This window comes from Procambarus clarkii, chromosome 36 (assembly GCF_040958095.1).
Source record: "Procambarus clarkii isolate CNS0578487 chromosome 36, FALCON_Pclarkii_2.0, whole genome shotgun sequence".
Lineage (NCBI taxonomy): Eukaryota > Metazoa > Arthropoda > Malacostraca > Decapoda > Cambaridae > Procambarus > Procambarus clarkii.
In genome coordinates, this window is record NC_091185.1 from 7,512,068 (window position 1) to 7,530,526 (window position 18,459).

At 46.9% G+C, this 18,459-nt stretch overlaps 1 protein-coding gene across 4 annotated transcripts in view; it reads right to left on the reverse strand.

The window, feature by feature from the left end:
• The window catches only part of LOC123756181 (ELKS/Rab6-interacting/CAST family member 1), a 101,205-nt gene that overhangs the window by 56,983 nt on the left and 25,763 nt on the right, over positions 1–18,459 (reverse strand). For 3 of the 4 annotated variants that reach the window (XM_069336531.1, XM_069336532.1, XM_069336530.1), the window contains exons 4-5: positions 10,892–11,009; positions 5,923–6,088 (exon numbers count right to left, since the gene is read on the reverse strand). In XM_069336531.1, the coding sequence (XP_069192632.1) occupies positions 5,923–6,088; positions 10,892–11,009 (284 nt within the window). The remainder of the gene's footprint in view (positions 1–5,922; positions 6,089–10,891; positions 11,010–18,459) is intronic. The other variant, XM_069336533.1, reaches the window with a different exon arrangement.

Sequence of the window (18,459 nt, forward strand, 5' to 3'; positions counted from 1 at the left end):
CTCTCCCCAGAAAATTTAATCTATTGTACATTATATTTTGTTGCTGCAAATGACAGAACATGCTTTCATGCATATTTTGATATAATACCAAAATCACATAAAATTTAAATTATAAATATAAACTATGTACAATTTTTTAGGCATTGCACTCTTGTCTGACAGGAATTTCTCAGTCTTTGGACATTGGTTCCATTCCATTTAACATCTTATTGGATCGAAACCTTGCACTTCGTCAAATGTTTCACTAGACTAGGTGTTGTTGGACCACGATCCATTTGAGTTTTAAATGTACTTTTTTATTTGTATTAACACATACAGAGAGCTTTTGCTGTGTAAGCAAAACACAGCAACAAAGCCTAGCATAAGCAAATTTGTACAGAATGAACATATCTAAGAGAGTCTGTCTATTACTCCCATAGGTTTAACATTCCTGAAGCCCTAGAAGACTCATAATTAGCAGTGAGGCACGATTGAAAGGGTTATAGCACCACTGCAGGGTTGTAGGTGCTTGGGAGTATCAAAGAAAATGAGATACCAAAATATAGCTCAAAATATGATGACCAAAAAATGCTGACAGGAACGATGGAGGGAGGGATGCCGGGAGAGCCTCTGGATCTCACCCAGAAAATGGCATTTCATTACATTCAACACTGGTTTTCTGTGGAGAGCCCATTCGGCTCCCCGGAGCTACCTAACCAAAGATAAGAAGAAAAGGGACTTACCCGGGAGGTGGTCGTCACTCGCTCCTTAACACAAAGTCGAGACAACTGGCCACAACCTGCAACCCAAGGCAACACATGCCAGAGAAGGGCCAGGAAAATGAATGAGGTACTGTGCAGTCAGGACCCTGTTCAATCTTCAAAAGCCCTGTGCCCGAATGTCAGCCCAGAACATATTACCAAAAACAGCAGCCAAAGCAGCGAACTTACAAACATCGTGGGCACAGGGAGAGACCGCAGGCTGGCTGGACCGAATAATCCTGTGGACGACCTGGAAGACCCACACCCTAGAACAGGGAAGATGGGAAACCGGGTTAACCCAAAGTGCGTCCCCTGCCACAGAGGCCGTGGCGTGCAAGTAACTGCGAAGGACAAAACCAAACTCAAGGCGACTAACACCCCCAAATCTGGTTCTCTACATTATAACCAAAGCAGGGCAGCTGCGGGGCATCTGGAAAGGCAACCAACCTAGCTAGTTGCAGCAACCTAAACCGTGCCTGCAACACTGAAGCTGCATGCACCTGAATATTAACATCAGTGGACTGGATGAATTGGAGTACAAGCAAGGAACACCACTCGCAGGACTCCAGATCAAAGGTGTCACTGACCCAACAGGCAGCATGGCAAAGGCATAGATGGTGAGTATCACCCTGAGACCAGGGGACAGAGTAACCTTCAAACTCATACGCAGCGAGAAGGGACTCGGAGGTCTCCTCCATTGGACCAAGGAGCCCCAATAGGGGTTCCCAGGGCCCTTAAGCTGACTGCTAATGGAAGCCCAGGCAAGTTACTGCTAACTGGTTATCCTAGAGCTACCAAGCAAACAAACTAAAAGCTGAACCCCTGCAACGTGTGCAAGCACAGAGACCTAGCGGAGGGCCACCAAAATCACACAAAGAAAACCCCCGCAAAAGCACGTCTCCAGGGAAACAGGACCAGTTGCTATGCATATATCAGACAGATGCACAGTACCTTGCACCCCAGCCAGTGACGATACCACCTCCTACCCAAGGCCAAACAGGAGTAAGAACCACCCCAGCTGAACCCCAAGGGCGGGCAATCACCGAGCAGCAACAGAACCACGCAGAGGAAGTCTCAGAAACGGCTCATGGTAGGGAACCCTAAGCCACAAGGGCAGTACTTACTGGGCACCTAGGAAAGGTGGCCCTAGGTGCATGCAGCCTCAGTACTCGTGTTACTTCTGGCTCACACACCACCAACAGAGAAGAACATCACCACCATGCAGCACTGCTCAAAGGATGGAGCCAGAGTCGATCAACTGCCACCAATCAGTCACAGTGCGAGGGAGTGTTACCTGGAATTCCAATTGCCTTGATACCAAAAATGGAAGGTGTAGTGAGTGATCTGGTACTAGTGAAGGAGCTATGTGGAGCTCTGAGGGCAGAGTTGGATTCCTTATGGGAGGAGCTACGACAGATGCAGGAGTTAAAACAGACGAAAGACAATAGGAAGCAAATGAGGAGAGCAACAGTAGAAAGTCGTCATCTTGGAATGTCGTAAAAAACAGGGATCTTAAGAAGACGCTTGCAAAGCCGCCTACAGATGTCATAAAGACTTCCAATCGATTTGCTGTGCTGGAAAATGAATGCTGTAGGGACACTACAGTTCACTCGAAAGGCAAGACAACATAGGAAGCGCAGGTCCCTCAAGGTGATCACAAAGTAAAGGAAGTACCTAGGCAAATTTTGGTTGTTGGAGATTCTCAGGTGAGGTATTTGGATAGAGCTTTTTGTGCTCTATCCAATTGGGGGGAACAGGTTAAGGGTTTGCTATCTGGGAATTGGTGATATAATGGGTAACATGAATGATATTATGGCTGGAAAAAAGGAATAAACCCATCATTTGTATCAGTGCCAGTGGAAATGATGTAGGACGAGTTAAGAGTGAGGCACTGATACAGAGGTTTAAGACAGCCATAAAATTAGTTAGGAGCAAGGGTGGAATCCCAATCATATGTGGCATTCTTCCGAAAAAGTGAGTTAGAAATGAATGGTTGTCGAGGGTACTTGGTGTCAATTGCCGACTGGACAAATATTGTAAATCAAATGCAATGTCATTCACTGATAACACTTCAGTGGGAACACTTCTATGGAAGGACTGATATGTATTCTCGGGATGGGGTGCATTTACCTAGGGCTGGGGTTGTTACTTTTTTTTTTTTTTTTTTTTTTTTTTTGCAGGGATATTCCTGCGCAGGCCCTAAGCTTCTGGCTGGCCCACTAATGGGTTGTTGCTGTTGCCAACTCTTTGGAACCTGTGGTTGGAGAGGGGGTTTGTTTGGGTTTAAACTGTTAATAGATAGTGGTATTGGGAATTGATATGGAGGAAGGAGGCAATAGAAGTGTGTTGGCGGGGGAAAAAATGGCAAAATAAACAGGGAAGGAGAAGGGCCTCAAAATAACAATACATGTACATTTAAGGTATAATACACGAACAGTAAGAGTCTAAGAAACAAAATAAATGATTTAAATGCTCTTGTTTGCACAGAAACAATAGATATTATTGCACTGGATGAATGTAACAAACATGGATGAATGTAGAAAACAGAGAACTATTAGCTGTATATCAAATAAACGAATTTAAACTATTTCACACACAGATATATTAGACAAGGAGCAAAGTATCTATGGGATGAAATATCTAGAGCATCTAGGTCAAACAGTACTTGTAATTGGGTGACTTTAATTTTAGTGGAATAAACTGGATTAACAGAACAGGGAATAATGAAGCAGAAGATTTTCTAGAATTAACTGATGATAGCTTTCTTAAGCAGCACATTAAGGAACCAATGCGGAAAAATATTTTAGACACAGTGTTAACTAACAAGGAAACAAATTAATGACATCTTAATAGGGAGTGATCTAGAGAAGTGATCACAAAGAAATCAGATTTAGCATAGAATGGAATAGATTTGTCCAAGAAAATTCTGTTAAAGTGCTAGATTTTTGAAAAGCTGATTTTAATGGCCTAAGAAATTTTTTGGGGTGAAATAGATTGGAAAGTCCTGGGCATAAAGGGTGGGCCAGTCTTGGAGTGAGACGTGAACCCAGAGATGGGTGATGTAAAAACGGATTTTGATGTGGATTCAAAATATAACTTATTTAAAAATATTGTAAGCAAAGCACAGGAACGCAGACTACCATATAAATTGAATAAATCGAATAATAATGACTTAAAATGGATAGCAAAGGATCTGATAAACCTTATAGGTAGAAAAAATAGAAAGAGCTTGGTACAAAAAGATTAAGAATGGGGAAGTCAGCTTAGAACAAGAATTCATCCAGCTGGTTAGAAATGTTAAAAAAAAAAAAGATAAGGAAATAAACTTGAAGACTCACTATCACTTCAAGACGATCTAAATAGGGTTTTGAAATGGTCAAAATATTGGCAAATACAGTTTAATGCTGACAAATGTAAGGATTTGAGGCTAGGTAATGATGCTTGAGTTACAAGATACGAGCTAGATGGTGTTGAGATTGCAAAGTCAGATTGTGAAAGGGATTTGGGGGTTATGATTAGTAAGAATTTAAAACCAAAAAATCAATACATAAATGTTCATAACAAGGCAAATAGGACAATGGGATTTTTTTTATCGAGGCGTTAGTAATAAGACACCTGGTGTTGTTCTTCAGCTATATCTTGCTCTGGTTAGGCTCCATTTAGATTATGTAGTTTAGTTTTGGTCGTCATACTATAGCATGGATATAAATTCACTAGAATGCGTCCAGTACAGTATATGATGACAAAGTTAATCCCCCAAAACAACATGTCTATGTCATATAAAGAAACATGTCATATAAAGAAAGACTGACAAAGCTTAAATTGCATTCACTGGAAAGGCAGAGTTAGGAGTGACATGATAGAGGTGTACAAGTGGATGAATGGACATAACAAAGGGGATATTAATAGGCTATTAAAAGTATCAACACAAGATAGAACACAAAACAATTAGTATAAATTAGATAAGTTTAGATTTAGGAAAGACCTGGGTAACTACTGGTTCGGTAACAGGGTTGTTGATTTATGGAACCAATTACTGCGTAACATAATAGAAGTAGGATCCCTTGATTGTTTCATGCGTAGGTTAGACATATATATGAATGAGATTGGGTGGATATAAACAGGAGCTGCCTCATATGGGCCAATAGGCCTTCTGCAGTTACAATACCTTTGTTCTTATGTACTAATCACAACAGCCTATGAACTGGGATTGACTAGCTGGCACGGGAGGTCTGGGGACCCCAGGGGGGGGGGTAGTTGCGTAGACAGCAGTGCGGCGGCTGTGTGACATCATGCTTGTTTACTTTTTTGATTGGGAGTTCTGCTTGCTAATTCGACTTTCAGTTTGCAATTTTTAACCAGCTGAAGTTTTGGAATTCCTACCTTTCTGGGTGCCTAATCTGGTAGATGGCATAGACTGCTTCCAATTACATGGGGTAGTCTATAGGCCGTTGCTTTTCATGCCTCATCTGAGGGGGCCAGGTTCTGGCGCTAGTCCCTGGTAGGCCTAGAACTCCATCGATTGACTGTTGCCACAGTCTAATATATGCACATCAGCAAATACACAAGCAAATGGTCCCCGCAGGACACAGTCCGAAGGATGTCACCACTTAACTGAGAAGTGAGACCCACTGTGACGTGGTGACCTGACAAGCACTTCTATGCTAGTCAACATCTGCAACAGGACTGACCGATAGCCAGATGTTAGCCGTGAGGTCCAGACCGCCTGGTGACACCCATCAGTACTAATGGGTTTGACCTCCTTTAAAAGTGAACCAATTGTTTTGACGGAATCATTTGGAGAGTTGTATGCCGTTTTATTTACTATGAACCTTGCAGTTGTCTGTATTCTTTTGCCGAGTTTTTGGATGATTTTCCAGTGAAGATGATATAATAATCCCCTGCTCCTTGTACCTCTGTGATGGGGGCCAGGGTACAAAGAACCAGCTCTGGTTCTTTGTACATCAGAACAGACTCCTGAACCTGATGCAGCCCAGTAGTGGAAAGCCATCTCAGCAAGAGAGCTTCAGGAAGTCTCCAAAAGTAAAGGGCTCCTACAGCAAAGTACATTAAACACGTACAGTACACTAATTATAAATTAAATTTGTATAATCTATGAGATAATGGTACTTACAAAGTAATTTTTTCAGGGCAAAGCATGATACATAACAGGGAGACCAACCTAATGGACGAGGGAGTGAACCGGAAGAGGAATTAACAGAGGAGCGATTCCGGAAGCTGTTTAATGCTCTTCCAGCTAACTGTTTGGCTTTGGTGAGACCCTCCACTACCATAAGCACATTTTCCATGGTAGTGCTGATTGCTGCATTAATTGGCTCACAATGCTCCTGAAATTGACATGACAAAAGCAAGTTATCAAAACAAGTTACTACCAACTTACTGGTTTTGTCTTATGAAGTAGTGTACTGAGCTCAAGATACCATAACTATTTGTAATCATAGGGGGCACTGCACCTATATGAATAAATTTTCAAATTTGTCAGGACAAATTCATCACAATAGCCTCGACATTTAAAAATTCGGTAACTAGAAGGATACCAAAGGGTTACCAAAGGTTACCCTTTGAGTGCTGAATTAAAAACCTCATTCATGAACAAAATACAGTGGGCACCTTGGTTTATGAATATAATCCGTTCTAAGAGATGGTTCAGCACCGAAAATTTGTAAACTAAAATGAATTTTCCCATAAGAAATAATTTAAATTTAATTAATCCGTTCCACACACGCAAAAAAAGAGCATTGAATGTAATGAAACGCCATTTTCTGGTTGAGACCTGGAGGCTTCCCGGAGCTATCCAGGCTGATATGGATATATTAGACTTTGGCATCAGTCAATGTGCATGGAGTTCTAGGCCTACCAGGGACTATGAGCCTGAGCCTGGCCCCCTCAGAGAGGCACGAGGAGCAATGATCCATAGAAACTCCCCTGTGATTGGAAGCATTCTATATCTGCCATCAACCAGGTCAGCCACCCAGAAAGGAAAATACCCCAAAACAAACCCTATTCTGGTTAACATTGCTACTGAAAGCCAAATGAGTGGACAGAACTCCCCAAATGAAAACAACCAAATAAGCGTGATGTCACCATGTCGCCGCGCCACTTGTCTGTGCAACCACGCCCCCTCGGGGAAGCCCAGACCTTCAAGCCAGCTACCCACACCCCAGTTCTGAAGCTGGATGTCAAAACACACGAAAAAATGCCAACCGGAGGGAGGGAGGGTTGCTGGGGAGACTCCGGGTCTCACCCAGAAAATGGCGTTTCATTACATTCAACATTGGTTTTCTAGGGGGAAACCCCCCCCCCTGCGGCTCCCCGGAGCTACCTATCCAAAGAGAAACCAAACAAGAATGACTTACCCGGGAGGCAGGCGTCTCTCGCTCCTCAACTAGAAGTCAAGACAACTGGCTACAACTGCCGACCCAATGCGACGCAAGCCCAAATGGGCCCAAGAACATTAACAAGGTAGCGAGCAGCCAGGACCCTGTTCAACCTCCAAAAAACCCCATGCCCGAATGTCAGCTGAAGATATGTTACCAAAGACAGCAGCCAAAGTAGCAAACTTACTTACGTCGTGGGCACGAGGTTAGACCGCAGGCTGGCTAGACCGAATAATCCTGCAGACGACCTGAGAGACCCGCACCCGAGGACAGGGAAGAAGGTAAACTAGGTCAACCCAAACTGCGTCCCCGGCCATCGAAGCCTTGGCGCACATAACGGCAGAAAGCCGCAACCGTACACAACATACGAAGCACCCCGACCTAACCAATCAAGCATCAACAACCCAAGCACCCCTCCGAAGAGCAGCAGTCTAATTCTTCACAAGAAAAGAAGGAGACAGCTGTAAATGAACAAACCTACCACCAGGACCAAAAGAGCAGAAACCCCTGTGCTGGAGAAGAGCATAAAGCTCCCCGATCTGACCCCCAGAGGCCAATGCCAACAAGAAAAAAGAGCCTTAGAAAAACAATTCTGAACCAAAGGGGCCACTACAAACCGAGCAGAAGAGAGAAAAACAAGAGAGCACCCAGTCCAACGACCAGGATGGCACAAGTGGCGCACGAGCAGGCCGGAGGTGAAACAACGCACGAGACAACTTGTGGAATGGGAGCTGAAGTAACATCAACACTGAATCATGCAGTAGCGGCTCCGCCAGCGCCACACAATACGAGGCGACAGTATTCGGTATAAGATGACGGTCCTAGAACAACCAAGAAAGGAACGACAAGACAACCCAATCAGAGACCAAAGTACACCTACGCAAGGACAAGAAATAACGGAAGGACTACCAGGAAACTTCATACTGCCGCCGAGACAAAGCACAAAGGTGGACCCCTTCAGAAAGAGCCGACGGCAGGATTGCAGCAGGAGCAATGCTGCCTGAGGGAGAGAAAGGGACGCTATTCGGAAAATCCAGACAAGACCTTGTCAAGTCCAAACCCAAGACAGAACCAGATGCGACTTCCTCTACTTCACCAGGAACCCAAACCCCAACGCCACCGCAGGCAGCACAAAGCATGTGACCAGGCGCGAGCAAACAGAGATAGTCTCCCTCCCATCGCCCCGTCAATGGGACGAACCGGGAAAGGGCCAACACACCTTACGAGCACAAGTGGTGCATAGGGTGATCCCTGCGCCCAACAGATGGTACCGAAAACTGCGCCTGCGGCAAATCTGGCACCAATGGCTTACCACGATGGAAAGAACCCTGAGGCTTGGCACGACCCTTATGGGAAGGGCCCCACGAACCCCCGCAGAGGACTAACAAGTCTGACATAGGATGGCAACTAGATGAAGTCACCTGCAGATACTGCACAACCGCAGACTCTGCAAACAGCAACAGGCAAAAAGGCAAAGACAGCCTAAGAGCCAGGCCCAAGTAGATTCCAGAGAAGAAGCAAGCACCGCCTGCCGACATGTGAGGCATGAAGCAAAAAAACAAGAAACCGCATCCAGCAGGATCGGCGCGAACAGCTTCAACAAGTCAAGTGACGCACTCACCACCAAAACCAATGCCCCTGACCCAGAGGCAGCCCCAAGTGCCTCCACATTCACCTCAAGCCAGTCGGAAGACAGCTCGAGCAGGGAGAAGAAACGCAGGGCCGAACCCAACAGGCCACGCATGCACAAGTCCTCTGCGACCAACAAGCTAAAAGGGAGCCAGGAGCTGCACACATCTTGAGGTTATCTTGAGATGATTTCGGGGCTTTTAGTGGCCTCCACCCCCAGGAAGCAGCCCGTGACAGCTGACTAACACCCAGGTACCTAATTTACTGCTAGGTAACAGGGGCATAGGGTGAAAGAAACTCTGCCCATAGTTTCTCGCCGGCACCTGGGATCGAACCCAGGACCACAGGATCACAAGTCCCGCGTGCTGTCCGCTCGGCCGACCAGCTCCGGTTGCTGGAACATGAAGCTGCAACACACCAACATCCCGCAAAAGGGCAGGGGTGAACAAGTATGCACTGAGATACTCAAAGTTACCCCACCCCCCCACTCGGGAAAACCTACAACGCCGTTTGAGCATCCCGCCACTCAAGCGTGAGGGACCGACAGAACATATGCCAAGCTTCCAACAAGAATAGAGGGCAGTCTGCTAACCAGAATGACTCAAACTTCATAACAAACCCAGCAAGGACAAGAAGATCCATACACAAAGGAACGCAGATCCATTACGAAGGCATAATCCTGGTCGCGCAGGAGGTAAGCCGCAAGGGCTACTCGCAACACATGAGACAGGATGTGGAAAGCTGAAAACCTCTAGGACAGAACCGAAGAACTGACGGGATCACGAAACCGAACGTGGGGAGGGGTAGACACTAAATCCAATTCAATTCAATTCATACGAGGAGGGGAAAGAGAACCCCACTCCTTGCAACACCATGCCCCTCTCCGAGGGTACAAAAACCCATGCTGGGTTCAATGGGGCACAAAGCCCCCAAGTCAACTCCCTCCCCTGCCCCCTGGAAACCTCACCCCAAGGACTTAGGACTTAGGCACAACCGGTAACTGTTACCCCGAGACAAGAGCACAGAACAATAATCCGACTTGTACAAGCGAGAGGGGGGACTCGGGGGTCGCATCCATCGGACCACAGAGCCTCCGCGGGGTTTCCCAGGGCTCTTAGTCGTGGCAGTCTGCTAAGGGAAGCCCAGGCAGGGTACAGCTAACCGTCACCCAAAACTACCAAGCAAACTGCTAAAAGATGCACCCCTGGGACATGTCCACTCATGGGGACCTAGTAGAGATACCACCAAAGACAATGGTAACAACCTAACACAAGGGGCAGACCCACCACCAGGCAGAAAAAAAAAAAAGCACAAGAGGACAATATGCCCTGCCGGAGCACAGCCAGCTGCTATGAGAGGTTACAAGTAGCTGCCCTGTACCCTGCGCCCCATCCAGTGACGAAAACTACCCCCCTACCCAATGGCAAACAGGAAACAAAACCCCAGCTGACTCCAAGGGCCGTCAATCATCAAGTAGTAAGAGACTCCGCAGAGGTAGACCCCAAGGAGACTTGTGAAAGGTGGTCCCAAGCCCCAAGGGCAGTACTTACAGGGCACCTAGGGAAGGAAACCCTAAGTACATGCAGCCCGAATACTGAAGAATATTACTCCTGGCTCGCTCACTGACCGTAGAGATAGGACCACGACACAAGGCACAGGAACCGAGACAAAATCTGGAGCCAGACACTCGACCTTGCCAGTAACTCATCAGCCAAGAACTGAAGGGTAGATCGCTGGCGCGAGGGTCTAAGGCTCCCCCTTCCCCTTCCCGGGGGGGTTGTGCAGACTATGTGATCAACGATGTGATGATGTCATGCCAGTTTGCTAATTTTCATTTGAGGAGTTCTGTCCAATATTTTCACCAGAATAGGGGTTTGTTTTTGGGGTGCCTTCCTTTCTGGGTGCCTGACCCAGTCGATGCAGACATAGAATGCTCCAAACCACACGGGGATTTCTATAGGCCACTGCTCCTTGTGCCTCATCAGAGGGGGCCAGGTTCTGACCATGGTCCCCGTTAGGCCTTCCATGCACTTTGACTGATGTCTGAAAGCTAATATATCCATATCAGCCTGGATAGCTCCAAGTAGCAGACGGGGCTCTCACCAGACAAGCTTCGTAACTCACCCTAAGTCTTTTTTCCACCTTCAGCTCGACTGTTTTTTGAAAGTCATTATCCGTTGCTCTGAGCAGCTGCTCCTGAGCTTCTTGTAACTCTCCTTTTAGAGAAATTACTTCTCTGTACCTGGAAAGATAAGTCTAAATGAAGTACAGAAACTCCTTTCTGACCAAGATGCTTAGTTGCAACCTTAGGCATGTTCCTAATAATTTTACAGTGAAGACGTGTCAACATTCTGTGCTGACAACATGGATTTTATTCAAATGTCTGCATAAAGTCATACTGGGGCAAGGAAGAGACTGAGAATACTCTGTGCACCACGAAATGATCTTGAGATGGTTCATTCAACTACACTGTGATGGAGAGCTCTCAACAATCACTATTTGGTTGCCACTACAACACAACTATCACCTTGTGGCCAGTGCCTACATGTCAACAGGGGGAACTCTGTCTACCTCACATTTTGTCTGAATGTGTGCCATGTGCAAATCACAGACAAAACACACAATTTAAATTCATATTGTATGGGGAAAATGGATGTTGGGGGCAGCTGAGGGCAGGAGGGATGTCTGTGGGGTGCTGGGAATGGCTGAACTCACCTAGTTGTATTCACCACAGTGTGCTTGCGGGGCGCTAAGCTTCAGCTCTTTGGTCCTGGCTCTCAACTGTCAATCAACTGGTGTCCTGAGCCTATTGGGCTCTATCATATGTATATTTGAAACTGTGTATAGAGTCTGCCTCCACCACATCTCTGCCTAGTGCATTCCATTTATTAACTACCCAGACACTGAAAACAAATTCTTTCTAATGTCTCTGTGGTTCAAATGAGAACTAAGTTTCCACCTGTGTTCCCTTGTTCATGTTCCACCCATGCTAAATAGTTTGACTTTGTCCACCCTGTCAATTCCTCTGAGAATTATGTAGGTGGTGATCGTGTTTCCCTTAACTCTTCTGTCTTCTAGGGAGAGTGAGGTTTATTCCTCATGTCCAAGGAGGAATTAACTTCCAGCCTCACTTCCAGGGAGGTGAGGCTGTGAGGTGCTACAGGCAGCTGCATGGAACTGGGGCAGCTGAAGGAGAGTGGAGGGTGGTTATTGGGTGCTGGAGGTGGTTGTGGGGTGCTGGAGGTGATTGTGGGGTGCTGGAGGTGATTGTGGGGTGCTGAAAGTGGTTGTGGGTTGCTGAGGGTGGCTGTTGGGGTGCTGGAGGTGGTTGTGGGTGCTGGAGGTGATTGTGGGGTGCTGGAGGTGGTTGTGGGGTACTGAGGGTGGCTTGTGGAATGCTGGAGGTGATTGTGGGGTGCTGGAAGTGGTTGTGGGGTGCTAGAGGTGGCTGTGGGGTACTGAGGGTGGCTTGTGGAATGCTGGAGGTGATTGTGGGGTGCTGGAGGTGGTTGTGGGGTACTGAGGGTGGCTTGTGGAATGCTGGAGGTGGCTGTGGGGTGCTGGAGGTGGCTGTGGGGTGCTGGAGGTGGCTGTGGGGTGCTGGAGGTGGCTGTGGGGTACTGAGGGTGGCTTGTGGAATGCTGGAGGTGATTGTGGGGTGCTGGAGGTGGTTGTGGGGGTACTGAGGGTGGCTTGTGGAATGCTGGAGGTGATTGTGGAATGCTGGAGGTGATTGTGGGGTGCTGGAGGTGGCTGTGGGGTGCTGGAAGTGGCTGTGGGGTGCTGGAGGTGGTTGTGGGGTGCTGGAGGTGGCTGTGGGGTGCTGGAGGTGGCTGTGGGGTGCTGGAGGTGGCTGTGGGGTGCTGGAGGTGGCTGTGGGGTGCTGGAGGTGGCTGTGGGGTGCTGGAGGTGGCTGTGGGGTGCTGGAGGTGGCTGTGGGGTGCTGGAGGTGGCTGTGGGGTGCTGGAGGTGGCTGTGGGGTGCTGGGGGGGTTGTGTGGGTGCTGGAGGTGGCTGTGGGGTGCTGGAGGTGGTTGTGGGGTGCTGGAGGTGGGTGTGGGGTGTTGGAGGTGGCTGTGGAGTGCTGGAGGTGGCTGTGGGGTGCTGGAGGTGGCTGTGGGGTGCTGGAGGTGGCTGTGGGGTGCTGGAGGTGGCTGTGGGGTGCTGGAGGTGGCTGTGGGGTGCTGGAGGTGGCTGTGGGGTGCTGGGGGGGTTGTGTGGGTGCTGGAGGTGGCTGTGGGGTGCTGGGGGGGTTGTGTGGGTGCTGGGGGGGTTGTGTGGGTGCTGGGGGGGTTGTGTGGGTGCTGGGGGGGTTGTGTGGGTGCTGGAGGTGGCTGTGGGGTGCTGGGGGGGTTGTGTGGGTGCTGGGGGGTTGTGTGGGTGCTGGAGGTGGCTGTGGGGTGCTGGGGGGGTTGTGTGGGTGCTGGGGGGGTTGTGTGGGTGCTGGGGGGGTTGTGTGGGTGCTGGAGGTGGCTGTGGGGTGCTGGGGGGGTTGTGTGGGTGCTGGGGGGGTTGTGTGGGTGCTGGAGGTGGCTGTGGGGTGCTGGGGGGGTTGTGTGGGTGCTGGGGGGGTTGTGTGGGTGCTGGGGGGGTTGTGTGGGTGCTGGGGGGGTTGTGTGGGTGCTGGGGGGGTTGTGTGGGTGCTGGGGGGGTTGTGTGGGTGCTGGGGGGGTTGTGTGGGTGCTGGGGGGGTTGTGTGGGTGCTGGGGGGGTTGTGTGGGTGCTGGGGGGGTTGTGTGGGTGCTGGGGGGGTTGTGTGGGTGCTGGAGGTGGTTGTGGGGTGCTGGAGGTGGCTGTGGGGTGTTGGAGGTGGCTGTGGGGTGCTGGAGGTGGCTGTGGGGTGCTGGGGGGGTTGTGTGGGTGCTGGAGGTGGCTGCAGGGTGTTCGGGTGGCTGTCGGGAGGCTTGAAATTATTCCTGATGTGGGATTGCCTTGTTATCTTTAAAATGAACTTACCACATTCTAAGTTAAGAACAAGAAATTTGGCCAAAGATGCAAAATCCATTCAGATCACCAACACTTGCTTTCATTCACAGCTTGATACCAAATACTCAACTATTATATCCTGTTTAAGCTATCTTTAGTTATTAATGTATTTCTGTGGCGAGGCATTCTCCCATTCTATAGTGCCACTGCCACCAAGGGGTACTTCAGTCATACATGGAGAGGATCACACACTCAGCCTTGTTCCACACGAGGAGTGAGACAAGACCAGCGGTCCTTCTGTGCTTCAATCTCTTCACAAATAGCGTTATTCTGGGCTCCCTGCTACTGGCCTAGCCCCCCATAAGTAGTATTCCATTGGTAAGGTTGCCAATCTGGCCAGCGCACCTTCCGCCACCAGATATTCTTCTCTCGGTCAGTGGTCGCAAGTCTCGGCTCAAGCTCACTTTTGTATACTGTTCAACTTGCAGTCTTAGGCAAACATTTTGATGAATGAAGCCAAGGTAACACCAAACACAATGATCAAAAGTATATGAACATTTACGTAATCAAATGTACACCTGCTTGTGGCCAACTAAATGAAATGACAGTTAAATTCTGGCAACACACTTAGTGAAATTTAAATGCAAATGGCAACACTACTCACAGTGGAATTATAACTTTCTCTAGCACAAATGCAGAAACTTCTTCATCAACACATAGATGGTTAATCAAATCCCAGTACAGGATACCAATGAGTAAACTTTAAGATTATATATATATATATATATATATATATATATATATATATATATATATATATATATATATATATATATATATATATATATATATATATATATATATATATTTATATATATATATATATATATATATATATATATATATTTATATATATATATATATATATATATTTATATATATATATATATATATATATATATATATATATATATATATATATATATATATATATATATATATATATATATATATATATATATATATATATATATATATATATATATATATATATATATATATATATATATATATATATATATATATATATATATATATATATATATATATATATATATATATATATATATATATATATATATATATATATATATATATATATATATATATATATATATATATATATATATATATATATATATATATATATATATATATATATATATATATATATATATATATATATATACAGGCATACCTCAGAATACGAGTTTAATCCGTTCCTGGAGACGCCTCGCCTTCCGAAAACTCGCATTCCGAAGTTAATTTCCCCATAAGAAATAAAGGGAAATGAATTAATCCGTTCCTGACTACCCCAAAAACCCCACATCAAACTAAATTTTTATACCTAATTTACCTACTTCATCTAAATAAACCTACAAAACTGTGTTCCAGTTATTACTTACCTTGCTGTCGAGTGCTGTAGGCGTATGGAAGATGGTGAGGAGGGGGGAGGAGGAGAGGAGTTACTGTTTGGAAGGGGAGTCCCCTTCCATAATCACATCACATAACCCCATGCCTTGTAACACTATGGATACCACTTCTCTTTCTAAATTTTTCAAACCAGCCCCTGCTTGCCTTAAACTCTTTCTTATCTGCATCACTCGTTGCAGGGGTATTCTTTAGAAGGTCTTCGTGCAACACCCTGGCTTTCTCACAAATAATGGCCTCTGAAACACTATCACCCCTCAACTCCTTGTCGTGTATCCAAATTAATAACAACTTTTCCACTTCTTCAAGTATTTGTGGTCTTTGTGCCATTAATGTTCTTACTCCTTTTGCCACTTTAGCACCCATAATCTTATTTTTCTTCTTAAGTATAGTGCATATTGTTGATGTGGCTTTGTTGTACTGCCTACAAAGTTCAACAACACGTGTACCGTTCTCATGCTTCCGAATGATCTCTTGTTTCTCCTCTATTGTCATCCTCACATGAGCTTTCTGGCCTTTATCCTTACCACTGGCTTTCTTGGGACCCATGTTGAGATATATAATAACAAATTGTATAGACAAATCACCAAAAATCCAACAAAACACTGAAAATCCGCGAGAAGAATTGATGTGGGGGTAGTCACTGAGCACGAGACAATGGTAAACTGAGGGGCGGCGGGGCGGAGGGGCGACGATCGCCGAACCACCACGCGCTAGGTCGACCTGTACGCGTATCAACAAACTCGCGTCCCGAAGTAACCCTCGCCTTCTGAGACAAATTTTTGGAGTAAATACTGCTCGCCTTCCGAAAACCTCGCATACAGGGACAATCGCATTCCGAGGTACCACTGTATATATATATATATATATATATATATATATATATATATACAGAGCACCACTTGGTTTCCGAACCCCTTGGGGACGAGACCCGTCGGTTAACATGTAAGTTCGTATACGAGAAATAGAGGGGAAAAAATAAACTAGAAATGTAAAAAGAAATTTTTCCGAAAAAATTTACGAAAAAACTCTAGGGGAAAAAATCGACAGGTTCATAGCGTAAATGCGACTGTGTTTTGTTTGTACTCACCAATAAGTGAAGTCCTGATCCGCTTTATAAAAGTCCTTAATTGTTCCTAACTGATTATTAAGACGTCTGGCAAACATCCTCTGGATGTTTCCTGCCAGCCTGCAGGCACATCCTGCCTAAAATATACGATGATGTACTGTACATTTAAGAAACAAATCTGGGTCACAGGTCTGTGGAGTGTGGTTAGGCTTACGGAGTCAGCCGGTCCCTCCCCCACCACCGATACACCTCCCCCTCTCCCCCCACCCCAAACCCATACACACACACACACACACACACACACACACACACACACACTCACACTCAAAGGTCACGTGGTTCATGGTTCACTTCAACACCCATATATCGCTTCCTGCCTGCCTGCCTCCTTCCCAGCCTGCAAGCCTGCCTGCCTGCCTGCCTCCTTCCCAGCCTGCCTGCCTGCCTGCCTGCCTCCTTCCCAGCCTGCAAGCCTGCCTGCCTGCCTCCTTCCCAGCCTGCAAGCCTGCCTGCCTCCTTCCCAGCCTGCAAGCCTGCCTGCCTCCTTCCCAGCCTGCAAGCCTGCCTGCCTGCCTGCCTCCTTCCCAGCCTGCAAGCCTGCCTGCCTGCCTGCCTCCTTCCCAGCCTGCAAGCCTGCCTGCCTGCCTGCCTCCTTCCCAGCCTGCAAGCCTGCCTGCCTGCCTGCCTCCTTTCCAGCCTGCCTGCCTGCCTGCCTCCTTCCCAGCCTGCAAGCCTGCCTGCCTGCCTGCCTCCTTCCCAGCCTGCAAGCCTGCCTGTCTGCCTGCCTCCTTCCCAGCCTGCAAGCCTGCCTGCCTGCCTGCCTCCTTCCCAGCCTGCAAGCCTGCCTGCCTCCTTCCCAGCCTGCAAGCCTGCCTGCCTGCCTGCCTCCTTCCCAGCCTGCAAGCCTGCCTGCCTGCCTGCCTCCTTCCCAGCCTGCCTGCCTGCCTGCCTCCTTCCCAGCCTGCCAGCCTGCTTCCTTTCCAGCCAGCCTGCCTCCCTCCCTGCCATCATGCTAACGGGTAGTGTGTGTTAGGCTTATCTTCGGGAATGAGCCGGTCTCGCCCCCACCACCAACAAACCACCCGCCCCCCTACATCCCATCTCTCAAGGTCACGCGGTTTAACCGCGTGACTACCACTCACTCCCTGCTGCGCCTGCCTGCCTGCCTGTGCCTGCCTGCCTGCCTGTGCCTGCCTGCCTGTGCCTGCCAGCCTGCCTTTCCCTCCCTAATTCTCACTACTTCCATCCCTTCCTGCCTACCTCCTAGCATCTCTCCCTACCTCCCCCTCCCTCTTAGCATCTCTCCCTACCTCCTAACATCTCTCCCTACCTCCCCCTCCCTCCTAGCATCTCTCTCTCCCCCTCTCTCACTGATTCTCCCCCCCCTCATTCATACTGCCTCCCACCTAAACTCCATCGTCCATCCACCCACCAGTCAGCCATCACTGACGCAATGCGTGCATTTGGAGCCGACATGGTGCACAGATGTTTCTTGATTGTGCAGATATGTAAAACAAAAGCACAGAATGAACATTCCAGCCTTATGGCAATTCAAAATAATAGGAATAATAGGAAGTGAACCTGTGAAGTCACAGTGGGCAAACTGGACCATCTCCCACCCACCACAACAAACCGGCGTGACGCTTGGCGGACCCCTTCCTACCCGAACTTTGTTCGGGTAGCATGACTCCCCAACCCCAATCGGGAAACTGGAAGTTTCGGATAACTAAAGTTCGGAAACCAAGTGGTGCTCTGTATATATATATATATATATATATATATATATATATATATATATATATATATATATATATATATATATATATATATATATATATATATATAAATATATATATATAATATATATATAATATATATATATATAATATATATATATAATATATATATATAATATATATATATAGTTTTATATATATATATATATAGTCTCTCAGGCAAGTACTCACGTAACAAACAACACCAGACTTACAGTTATGTACTTTACCTAGTAGTAGGCAGCCATCAGTCTCGGGAGACTATAAAGTTGCTCCCTCCAGTAGCCTATAAAGTAGCCTCTCCAGCTATGGAGAGGCTACTCCATTTGTATTTTATTGTCTATTACTTGTGTGTAATGGAAGCATGTTGATAAGCCCATAGTATGCCCCTTATGTGTAGTGGAAGCGTGTTGGTAAGCCCATAGTTTAATG